The sequence below is a fragment of the Danio rerio genome, chromosome 12, assembly GCF_052040795.2.
Source record: "Danio rerio strain M-AB ecotype USA chromosome 12, GRCz13ab, whole genome shotgun sequence".
NCBI lineage: Eukaryota > Metazoa > Chordata > Actinopteri > Cypriniformes > Danionidae > Danio > Danio rerio.
In genome coordinates, this window is record NC_141032.1 from 4842753 (window position 1) to 4856055 (window position 13303).

At 36.3% G+C, this 13303-nt stretch overlaps 1 protein-coding gene across 1 annotated transcript; it reads right to left on the bottom strand.

Moving 5' to 3' along the window:
• Positions 1-1577: 1577 nt before the first annotated feature.
• ca15a (carbonic anhydrase XVa) lies at positions 1578-12517 on the bottom strand. Its single transcript, NM_001081689.1, is given in 9 exon segments — positions 1578-2166; positions 4214-4380; positions 7673-7745; positions 7832-7933; positions 8032-8183; positions 10654-10824; positions 12149-12175; positions 12329-12401; positions 12480-12517. Coding segments are annotated over 8 exon segments (975 nt in total). The 5' UTR covers positions 12480-12517; the 3' UTR covers positions 1578-1956.
• Between the last annotated feature and the right edge of the window lie 786 nt (positions 12518-13303).

Consider the following 13303-nt stretch of genomic DNA (forward strand, 5'->3'; position numbering starts at 1 on the left):
AATCTTTTGATATGTTTGAATGCAAAATAAACTGAATGAAATATATATTTAATCCATCAGAAAGAGTAAGAAAGCAGGCCGATGAATGCCTATGAGTTGGCCAGTGCTTAATTTGTGAATTGCGAAATCCCGGAACAGATCGGGGTAACAGATCCGGCATATTACCCAAGGATGTAGATGTGCCACGCACGAAAGTGGAGACCGGGTTGGGGGGGCTGTATGGGGTGGTTGACATGGCGGGGCGTTGGATGAAGAAGGGGTGTTGTGAACGAAAGTGAAGAGCGGGGGATATTTGTCGCGAACGAAAGTGAAGAGTGTTGGAGAAGCGAAAGTGAACAGCGGACGGTGGAGGAGGGTGGTTAAGGAGGGGGTTCAGTAAAATGAGGTGCTGGATCAGATTTTAGAGGTATCGGATCCGGATTTGGATCTGGCGTGTTCCGGCACAAATTAAGCTCTACTGTGGCAGGACCACGGTAGACCATAGAGGACCTCAGCTGAGAGAGTTGCCTTGCCACATTCCTGTTTTTTAGGGTTCTCCTTCTGCACTGATCTATGCTGGTGCAAAGTGCTGATAAACGGCTAAAGCTGCTCTTGTCTGGCAACCCCAGAGGTTTTTAATCGCGGGAGAAGAAAGTTCCAGAGGAGCTTGAATTCTTTTTGGCCTGGTTGAGGAAAATAGAGTAGCTTGATCTCTAACTGATTCAGTTAGAGGTGAATCTCCGTAGCCACCATAGCGCAATCAAAAGATCTAGCTTTTTCCTTGGTGGCACTAAGAGCAACGTCCAAGTCACAAACGAGAATAGTGAATAACTTTGTATCCGCTTGTTAAGTGGTGATGTATGTAATGCTGTTTCTGGGTCCAAGCCGCCACTCATTTGAGTTAAGAAATCATTCGTTTATGATCACGTTTTATTCCTATCACACAATAAAGTTAATTTTATAAAAATCATAGTGTATATAACAATCTCTGGGCTTGCTGCATAACAAATACCAAAAATTTAACAATTTATAAAAAAAATAAGTCACTTTCTGGCCAACGGATATTAGGCATGGACATATATATTGTGATCGTGATTTTCGAAAGTATTAAATCACTTTGTAAACGTTTATTATTATCATTTAATGAGTCTTCCCATTCAGTTGAATAGAGCACTTGGACCTGGAAGCCGCTTCATGTGACGTCACACTTAACAAGCGAATAGACACTGATCGCATTAAGAGTGCATTCCTTCATTGCTGTAATAAGGCCTGACACTGGAGTGCAGAAGTTTTTATACATGGGGGATTCCTGACAGCAAAAATGTAATAAGAAAACTTGCTTTTCTCACCTTTCTCTCCTTTGTTGTTTTGGAAGCCCTCGCTGGATAGCTTGCTAGAGTAAGAAAAATGACGGAAGTCATAACGAGTCTTAAAGTATACATAGCGGTTCCCTTGTCTTCTCTATCAGAGTTCAGCCCTTTTGGAAAATGAGCATCAACACACCATTTCAACACACACACCGACTCAACAGCACAGGTCATGAAAGACCAAAAGCCCAGAAATGTATACCATGAACATAAACTGCACTCAAACAGAGAACCGTTCTGTTATATTTAATGATATTTCATGACATCATTACACTCCAAAACCAAAAACTTAAGCTTATCCTTACACTATACATATAGTATACAGTCACAAAACATTCAAATGTGTCACACACAAGCTTTATATGAAAGTTAAAATTATTTTGACTTTAACTTCTAAGATTTTTTTACAACGATATTCTAAAGATGTGGATTGTGCGTTTTAAATTACAGATGTAGAAACAGAAATACAACAGGGACAAACAGGAACCACTGGATCTCATCAAATGTTTCCATGTCGATCATGAACAAACACAATCAATAAAGTGAACAATGCAGTGGGGAAATAAATTATTAAACTCCAGTTATTTTAATAAAATCACTAATAGTATATTTACAGGCAACACAAACTGGTCAAGAGCAGTAATAGGGAGAGGGATGAAATGGATGTGGCGGCTGATGATGGAGCTGTGGGTGACGCGGTTTGCTCCACCTGAGACGTCACCACTCTGCCATTCAGCGGCTGAACTCCTCTGAAGTTGTTAACATTCAGAACTGGAGCACTTGCATTTTTGGCAAAGACCGTTGTACTGAAGAGGTTGATCTGTTTAGGGGTGGGAATAAAATAAATGAGCTGTTTTTTTTAGCTTAAGAACATGCAGATGTCATGCAGAACACTGTAGAAATGCTGCTTTCCACACAATCAGTTTGTCGGGATAAAATTAAGCTAACTTATTTGTTTTTACAAATTTAAGTGGACTGAACATAAAACAATTAAGTTGTCCTTCTCCCAAAAATTGAAGAATTGTGTTGTTTCAGCTTATTTTAAATAATAACAACTAATACAGACTTTTTAAGTACCAATTTAGACTTTACAATACAGCTCTTGAACCTTTATTTATGAGAATGCTGAAAATATACATTTTGATAAATGTCAACAAAAACTTAAGGAGACAAACAAAACTGTTTCATGACTTGGACAAAATATAGGGGATCGCGGGACTCAAAGTAACGCACGGTTAAATGTAACACAGAGTTTAAAGGTATTTGCTCAGGGTTAATCATGGCATGCTTCTGAGGTTTTCACCACAATGTCTTCCTGGCAATTATTGAAAAAGTTCGGCGAATTTTGGATGAGAAACACAGGAACCATTTTTGCAGCGTAAAAGTATTTTTATTATAGTTCATATTTTTTTCTTTTTAAAAAATTGTGAAAATATGTATGTAAAATCTGATATTGTTGTAATCACCCACTTCTAGGCTAAAAGATGGAACCATTTTGAAAGATGTAAAAAACACACAGTGACTGCTAGCCAGTTAAGGAACACACGACACAGCGTGGTTAGTTATAACAGGGTGTTACAGTTAAGCCACACACTGTTGGACACCAAAAACCACCAAAATAAAAATTGTCGAATTTTGAGTGTATTGTTAAATTTTTTTTATAGAAAATATAAAAAATATACAAAATATTTGTATATAAATATTGTAAATAAATGCATTGTATAATAATAGATAAATGGATAATAATGCAAATAGATTGAAATGTGTTTATCCAATAAACAAATAAATAAACATACGGTGCTATGTAGAATAAAAAATAAATTAAGTTCTGAGGAAATATAGCTGCTTTTTTTTGTGGCTGTGAAACAGAACAATTTAAAAACATGCTACTGTATATGTCTATGCTCTCAGGAATAAAGGTAGGAGAGCCATCACTGGGGTTGTACCTTTTCAAATGATACACTTTTGTACTAAAGGGTCTACATTAGTTAGGGCCAAATATAATATGGCAAAAAAATACCAAAATTTTTTCCAGGAAAATCAAATTCACGATTTTATCATGATTCTTTAAATGTTTTTGTTGCTTTATTAACATCAAATGGATATTAATACATAAATACTGAATAAGCAAATTATCAGAGTGAGCAAATATTGACAAAATACAAAATTTGGGGTGAATTATGAGTTATGGGGTGAATGACAAACACCAGCATGTCGAGTATATTAGTCTGCTGCTGGCCCTTTAAGACCTGCACATCATGGATACATGTTTCTATGTACTGTTTCCTTTCAGTTTACACACCTTAACCAAATGTGTTTATCTGTAAACTTTGTAGAGTTTTGACAGTTTACAATCTTGTAATGTTGGACTGTTTGACAGGCTTTGTAGTGGTGCGTGCATAAGGCTCTCCTCAGGTATCTGCGGAGCCATTTTTGGTCTTAATGTTTAACCATCAAGGCTTTAATATATTTTTGTCAATATGAATAAGCATTGTGAATGTACCACTATGACAGAGTTAATATTGGATGCAAATTTGCATGTTGTAAAACTGTTTTATTGAGACAAAGGCGCAATGAGCACGATACTATGATGCTTTAAAAGTACAAAAGTTTACCTCTTTAAATTTTTAGCTACTAATATCTACTTTTAAAGTATCGATTTAGACACTTTTGGTACAAATGTGTACCTTTTGAAAATGTCCCAGTGATATTTCTATAGAAAATAACAAATTTTGTTTGTCTAAACAAATTTCAGACAATGAAATTTGTTTAGACTTTCATTGTCTGAAATGGACCTTTTAAAAGCCCATGATATTCCAGAAACTGACTCTTGGGAACCCATATAGCATAGAGATGCCTTGACTTACCAAGTTGTTATTGACTTTGATGGGCTCTTTAAACACAGTCCAAATGACAGCTTCATTGCAGGATGGTGTGGTCAGAGAGCCTCGGTAGCGGTAATATTTAGTCTTGTTCACTCCCTCAAGCAGACTGTTCATTGAGGTTTGATTCATAATGTCAACGGTTGCATTACCTGCACACATAAAAAGTTAAAACAGTGTAAGGAAGTTCAAAATGTTAAGAATGTTTCATTGCTTTTTCAAAAGTTTTATGTTATTTTTCTTCTGTAGTAAACAAAAGACATTTATCCGTGTGTTTTGTTTGCATAATGTTGTATTTGATCATAGATGCCATCGATTTTCTGTCTTTGTTAAAACAAAAATCCATCATCAAAGTAAAGTTATGAATTATTTTTTTTTTATTTACTCTGCACATTATTTTTTACCAATTCATTATCATTTAAGTATCTTAAAAATCCCATGTCTCATTATAGTGCAAGGGCAGGATCAAGCTGTCAATCACACGAGTTCTACATAAAGCAAACGTCACCTATCCAATCAATTTACAAATTATGGAAAACGCCCCACCCTGCATTGTTTTCTCCATTTAATTTTTTGACTCATGCACATCACAATAGGCCAAATATGACTATTATTTCATTTTATAAATTTGTTATTATTTTTTTGTTATTTATTTTAATATATTATTTTAATATATTTTATTATTTTATTATTAAATTGGCCTCTATTTTGACGATCCATGCGCAAAGTCCAAAACACATTAAGGGCGTGTCAGAATCCACTTTTGCTATTTTAAGGATGGAAAAAATCTGCTTTGCACTGTGGCACATGGTCTAACAGGGTTGAGCTTATTCTCTTAATGAGTTATAGGTGTGTTTTGAGAATAAACCAATCAGAGTCTCATCTCCCATTCCATTTACGTGAAAACAGTTAAACAGAGCATCTACAGCGCGAGAATGAGAGATGAGCCTCCTCAGTCTTTACGTTCACTTTCACTTTCACTCTCGTGGATAGGGTAACTTCTTGTACGCACAGACATCTATTAGCCTACATAATTAATTTAGTTTGTTTAGCGCAAAGATTTGTTTCAGAACCATTTCTAAATTCAGTTCTGATTTTCCAGCAAATGAATAAATGAACAATAATAACGAAGTGTGTTATTTCCAAACACACATGCTGTGCCCCATATGGTCTAAAACCTGACAGATGGACAAATCTAAGCTTGTTTTTAATAAAATAAATATAAATATGGATATAATAAATAATACAGCTAATAATAATATTATAGAAAAGCTAATTGTTATGAATAAACTAAAAAAGCCCCCCGAGATAAAGAAGGCATGAAGGTATGTTTTTTTTATTCATGTAGACTAGAAAATTATATGTTTTGTAGTATTTTAACCCTTAACTTTTTTTTTCAAATGTAAAGATATTTGCGTATTGCTCTACATCTTGTGTGTATTAAGCAATGTTTAAGGGAGATGCACAACTAACGTGCTCTGCACTAGACTTTAGACCTCCTTTGTTCTGGTCTATTGAACAGACTATTATAGTTCCTCAAAATAACAACGCGACAGCAATGCGCCTCAACACGCCTCCTTTTTTAGACCAGAGCACATATGAGCGCAAATGCATTTGCCATTTAAACAGCGTGATGCAAAACGTCAAAACAACTCTTGCGTCAAGCTGAAACTAGCAAAAAAACTATTGCGTCGTGCCTTGCGCTGGGTGTATGATAGGGCCCAATATCTTGCATTATTTTCCCAGAGATGGGTTGCGGCTGGAAAGGCATCCGCTGCGTAAAAAAACTTGCTGGATAAGTTGGCGGTTCATTCCGCTGTGGCAAGAAAATGAATGAATGAATTGTGCAATATCTTCTTTTCAACCCAAGCTCATTCTATAAACGTAGTCCCGCGGACGTTTCTGGAGACAGCGGAATACGTCCCGGGAGGTACATACTGCTGCATTTATTTTTTTTCAAGCGAACGCTGCGGGGCGGTGTGACGCTGTTCCCTTTTCGCGCTTGCCGGCTGACCGCTTACCTCCTTGTAGAGGGCTTTCCCGCTGCAACCTGTTTGTCCACTCAGCTCACTGTGTAACCACGGCGATCGGTTTCGAGTCTGGGGAAGAGTGGTTCCAGCAATCAGGTAAGACAAAAACAGAATCCCAAAAATTAAGTGAACGAGTTTCGTGACAGGGCGAGAACGCGGCGAAATCCGAAAACGCGGTGGAATAAAAAAAAAAAAAATCAGGGCTTTTATTTTTTTAAACGGCTTTTGTAAACCGTTGCTCGGGTTCAGGGAAGCAAGCGGGCGGGCGAGTTAATCGGTAAAATTGGTTGGGTTGAGGGAAAGAGGAGGGCAGTCAGCCGATTGGCCGGTCGCGCAGTCAATCATCCGGTCAGTCGGACAGGGGCCTCTGGCGGGTTGACGCGAGAACTCGCGCTCGCGAGAGACGTTCGAGATGAGAAAAAGCGCACAACGGCGGCCTCTCGCGGATTCGCAAAAATAAAAACTGCAGCCGTACATACCCGCCGGGATGTATTCCGCGGTCTACAGAAACGTTCGCGGGACTACGTTTCCACAATGAGCCCGGGTTGCTTCTTTTGGGTTTCAGATTTGGAACAATATGAAGATGGATAAATGATGAAAAATCCCTGTTTTAGAGTGAATTAAAGAGATTATGCGTCCAGAGATGAAAATTTACAGATTTACTCACCCTCAGATTATTGAGAATGAATAGGTGCTTTTTATTTAGTAGAACATTAACAAAGATTTTTTAGCTAAATCTTGCTAGACAAGCAAAAATGACTGTCTTGTTAAGAAATAATGGTAACACTTTCCAATAAGATTCATTAGTTGTACAACACAACACATGTACAGCATTTATTAATCATAATTGAACATTTACTAATGCATTATTAACATCCAAGTCCATGCTTGTTAACATTAGTTAATGCACCGTGAGTTAACATGAACTAACAATAAAAAAAATTATTTTCATTAACTAACGTTTACTGACATGAATAAATACTGTAGTAAATGTATTGTTCATTGTTTGTTCATGTTAGTAAATGCATTAATTAACATTAACTTATGAACCTTATTGTAAAGTGTGACCAAAATAATGTGGCAAAATGAAAAGAGTTTTCTCTTAAACCAAGCAAAATAATATCCAATGGCGTAAGCAAAATCATTTAATGTAAAAAGGAAAAACTAGATTATTTTGCTTGTTTTGCGAAAAACATATTTAATTTTGACATTATTTTTGGAAAGACATTATGTTTAACTTTGACTAGAAAATGCTTACAAATTTAAGTGAGAAAAGCATTTCTTTTTGCAGTGAATGGTTTAAGGGTAAAACTGTACAATTATTAATTTATTTTTTGAATAAACTATCCCTTCAAGCAACCATTCACAACACTGATGATCATCTCTCCAAAACATCTGACACAAAATGTCTCACCTGAATAAGTGATGTTTCTCAGAAAGGACGTTAGGACGCCCCAACCCTTTGCTTTGCTTGCTTCATTCGTTCCCTGTTGGCCAATACATATTAATCCACTTTATAGGTTTAAGCTTTCATCTATAATATATAAACAATAATGAATGTGTAAGAATTCACCTCAATGAAGAAACCCAAAACAGCCAGCGCTGAGCTGTCATTAGCAGCTAGAGCAGCAGAAAGACTCCCGTTGTATTTTGAATGGACGTTCACAATGTGTAGCTGAAAAACACAGATACATACACACACAAACAATGAATCTCAGGATGTTGTGTTAAGATATATGAAGAAGTTTACAGTTAAAATGAATCCACTCATACCTCCATTGCATACTGTTTGCCATCCACAGTGTGTTCTGATCCAGGAATTGAGCTGCTGTTGCCCCAGTGAAGATGAAAGTGTTTAGAAACGTAGAGACCTGGAAGATCTCCTCCTTGCACTGACATTATTTGTTCATCCAAGGTGACGACCACTATAAAGGGGTAATATACATTAATGTTGAGCATCACTGATGTCTGACTCTAATATAGCTGCAAAATATATAATTTCAGCATTGATATTTCACATCACAAGGTGTGCAATGTTGACTCTGGATTATAATTGACCAGGAGCCACAGAACTGTATTTAATTATGGCATTTATACAGAATTTACTCGGTTTACACACAAAAAATCTTACTTAGAATTAATTTTTTTTTTTTAAAGTGTGAACAAGATTTGTTTCACTGATCCAACTGACTGATAATTTTGCTTGTTTTAATGTAAAATCCCTTAATGTTGACTTATTTCCTTATTTAAGATGAAAACAAAACACTATTTTTTAGGTATGTAACGGTATCAGAATTTCACGGTACGATAATACCTCGGTATGAATGGGACGGTACGATATTTATTGAATAATTTACAGGAAAAACAAAACTAATGAAAAGACTCGAAAAAAAGTGCCAAAAGTGTTTATTTACCTTAGCACTGAACATATCAATGACATACAAATTAGCCATCTATCTGTAAGTTTCGAAACAGGAACTTTTTCAATTTTTTTAACAAAAAAACTATTAAACCATATAAAAAAAATAATAATAAAGTTTAAATTTAGTATTGTTGAAAACTCATCACATTCAACATTTAATCACTCACTCACTTAGATAGATATGGGTTTTTTAAGGAAAATTATCATATAACTATAATCTGCTAAAAGCTGGGATCTCTGGGCATGTCCCCTGCAACAGAAAAAAACCCCTCTCATTTGGGACTGAGGTTTCTGGGACAGAGAGATATGATTTAGCCAAGGTTGACAGCAGTGGGTAACGTTGTGCATTGTCTTTCCACCACTTGAGAGGACAAGCCATGAGTGAGATAGAGGTCTCTTTGCAGTTCAAGTCAATGTCTGCATCAATCTAACAAAAGTGCTGTGTTCTGCAGTCCCCATGACTGTTTTTATTCGTATTCCCCGACTTATATTTCACCACAGTCTGGCAGTGCCTGCATACTGTATTTTTCTTTGTCTGTCACCTTTTCTCCTTTTTCGTATCTTTTTAGAAAGAAACCGAAATGCTTCCACACATCCGCTTTAAAACCCGCTTTAGGTTCGATCATTTCCAGCTCTTTTTCTTCCCCGCTACTAGCAACACACTCCATTTCCGCATTACTGGATCTGTAGTGACAACAGACCGCAAAGGATGATGGCCACGCCTAGGCTGATGGGAATTGTAGTTCCCGATACCTCCCGTTCGCTTCATTCACCTAAGCAAACTTTTCTCATATAGTTTTATTGAGTCATGCGCCTACGATAATATAAAAAAAATTACTATTGCAGTATGACGGTATTTACAACATTGTTACATCCCTACTATTTTTACTTGCTCTAAGAAGTTTCTGATATTTGGACTAGAAACGAGACCAAGCAAAATAAGAAAAGCATTTTTTTGTATTGTGATTATACAATCTCAGTATACTGTTAGACTCTGCAGAAAACTGCTGATTAGTGCCTTTTAAACCATCCAGTGAAACTGTGTTCATATTGCAGGAAAAAATATTGCAATATCAGATTATCCAATGTTGTACAACCCTAGACTCTTCTTCTTTCCCTTGTTCGAAACATGTCAAAGGGTTACTTCACCCAAAAAAATGATAGTCTGTTATTAACCATTCACCTTCATGTTGTTCTAAGACTTTGGTTTATCTTCAGAACACAAATTAAGATATTATGGATGTAATCCAAGATCCGTCTCATCCTCTAAGTGCAGAAAAGGAACCAAAACCATTGTCAAAACCGTTCAACTGTAGTCATACAAAGTTCGAGGAAAATGTGTGTGCCGAAAAAAGTGTAAATACCACTTTGTTTTCCAGTGTTGACTCTACTGGCAATGTCATACTGCCTATAGTAAATGCACACCCTGACCTGACATGGAAAAAGACAAACAGTTTTTTTTTTTTTTTTTTTTTTTTTTACAGTATCTCAGAGCTTTGTATGATTACAATTGAACCACTGAAGTCACGTTGAATGTTTTTACTATGTTTTTGACTCCTTTTCTGGACACCTTGGCAGCGTTGCTGTTTATGAAGGATGAGAGACCTCTTAGATTTCATCTAAAATATTTTACTTTATGTTTCAGTGGTGAACAATGGTCTTGGGGGATTGGTAATGTGACAAAAGTGAGTAATAACAGAACTTTGGGATGAAATAACCTTTTAATAGGTACCAATATGGGTACAAACAAAAAGAGGCATAACATAACTTTCCTTCTTCTGTTGTCAAACCGTACATCACTGACATCTCTGCTCTTTTGTAAAAGCTTCTGATATTTCTCATGTGACTATCTCGTAAGGGTGAATTGCTTTTGTAGCAATTATTGCTTATATGCAGGTCACTACTTATAGCGACCACATTTCATTAAACAAAATGAAGAAACAATAGCTTTCCCAGTGTGCTGTGCCCCTTACCAGAGGTGCCAGAGTTTGCCATTGATATGAAGGTGGTGTTGGCATCAAAACCAGTAAAATTAAACTGGGTCAGGTTAGAATTTTCCAGAATTTGTGCTGTGACAATATTTATAGGAGATTGGCTGGATCCATTGCAGTAATGTGGAGCAAGTTCAGGCCAGGTGGTAAAATCTAGTTCAAGGATTAAAAAAAAAAAAGTTTTAGAGCATGCTTTGATTATACATTAATGCTAAACATGTATATCAAGGTGAGACACTGCAGGCAAAAACACTTTATCATGCACCTCTCAATTTAGAGATTTTAGGCTTTTTGACTTTACATAAACTGATATTTTTTTCATTAAGTCTGATTAAGGCATTTAAAACAGTCTTTTATCACACTTTTTTAATCGATATCTGTAGATTTCAATCACAATACATACAGTGCTCAACATAAATGAGTACATGCCATTTTGAAAATGAATACTTTTATCCATTTCTCAGTGAATATGGGTCATATATTTGGATGCATTTGAACAAGACATGTTTATTAAATAAATATATTCATTAAATTAAATTAAATAATTTCAGTCACCGAACACCTTTAGAAACAGAAAGATAATACATTTAAACTCACGTAAAAAATATTAGGAAAATAATTGCAATTTCAAAAAACTTTTATACTTTTATTTGTTTCCCTCGAATCTTGCTCTTTTTAATTTTTTTGATTCAATATTTTTCGCTAACATATAAATTCAGGCTACTAGTTTTTGGACTGTGATCCTGTTGTTTTGTTAGATTAGCTGCAGATTTGGCTTCAGTACTGACTAATGCACAAATACAATATCGTTAAGCTTCCTATACAAAATATAAATTTAAATGAAAATTATAAGGCCTGTACTCATTTATGTTGAGCACCGTATTAAGAAAACATTCAAAACACATCACACTTAATATATCAGTATCTGTAGATTTCAATTACAATGCTTTTTTTAAATTGTCAAGCTTTTTAAACCTTTTTTCCCTTCATAAGTCTCCACTTCAGCAGCTCACTGTACACCAAATCTCAAAGTTTTAATCTAATCCATATTCTGAAGGATTTCACAGAGGACAATGTTCTGAATTCAAACATATTAAAACTATGGCTATAGTTTGTTTTTTACTCAAAACTCTCGGAAATAAAGGTAGGCGAGCTGTCACTGGGGTGGTACCTTTTCAAAAGGTGCAAATTTGACCCTTAAAGGTCCATATTAGTACCTCAAGGGTACATATTAGTACCTAAAAAATAATAAATTGTGTTCCTCTTAAAATGTTTTGGTACCCATATGAACTATTAAAGTACAAGTGTCTATCTTTTGAAAAGGTACCACCCCAGCAAAAGCTTGCGTACCTTTATTACTGATAGTGTATTTACCTGCAGCATCTTGCCTAAATAATTACACATAATATTACTGCTTATAGCCTTTTATATTCAATGTTTTGTACATTTTAATATTTTAATAAACATTTAAACTTACTGCACGATGGGTTGTCATAACACCATGCTGTTTGGGCGGAAATGACAGCATTAGTAATCTCAAAATCAAGTGAAACAGTTAATTTTCAAGAGCTTATTTTTAGATATTCACTACTTTCCTACGAGTCAATTAGATGAAAATAGACTCTCGCTGAGTAAATGAACTTTCAATGACACTCACCTACTGCAGAGTTGTCACTGTGGACAGATTCACACAGAAGTGCAGCAAGGAAGGAGATCAGGAAGGCAATCATCTAAATAAAGAAGTCCCGTTAATGGAAGTTTATGTGAGAAATGATATTAATTATAAGGGAGCTCCAGTATGACTGTACCTCTTCGACTTGTTTCTCCAGTCTGTCTGCAGAATTATGACAACTTGGCTTCCTTCCCTCCTTTTGAAGGCTCTCCGCTGCTCACCTGAGGTGGGTGTGTCATCTTCAAATACAAATACATAAACTAGCCAACATTCCAATCAAACACCACATGAACAATATTATCAAATTCTTTGCTGTCAGCGCGTGTATTATTGTATTCCTCCATAATGGTTGTCATATTGCTTCTGGGTCTAACCTTTTCATGATGGAGAGCAGAAGCAGTGTGCATTTTTCAAATGTTTTCAAATAAGCTTGTTCGTTGTCAAGTTCCTAAATAACTCAAATAAATGGTTGTGATTAGCAATGCAAAGTTGGGTTAGCTTCATCCGCAGGAAGGTAAATGTTTCCGTCGCCTCACAGCAAGACGTCCTGGCCTGGCATTTCTTTGTGGAGTTTGCATGTTCTCCCTGTGATTGCGTGGGTTTTCTTTGAGTCCTCTGGTTTCCCACACACTCTAAAGACATGCGCTATGGAGTATTGAATAAACTAAAATGACTGTAGGGTGGCTTGGGGGCTCAGTGGTTAACACTGTTGCCTCACAGCAAGAAGGTCTGTGGGCTTGGCAGGGGCATTCGGCATTTCTGTGTGGAGTTTGCATGTTCTCCCCATGTTGGGGGTTTCCTCCGGGTGCTCCGGTTTCCCCCACAATCCAAAAACATGCTCTACGGGTGAATTGGATTAAGTAGATTGTCCGTAGTCTATGTGTGGTTAAATGCGAGTGTGTGGGTGTTTCTCATTACTGGGTTGCAGCTGGAAGAGCATCTGCCACGTAAATCATGCTG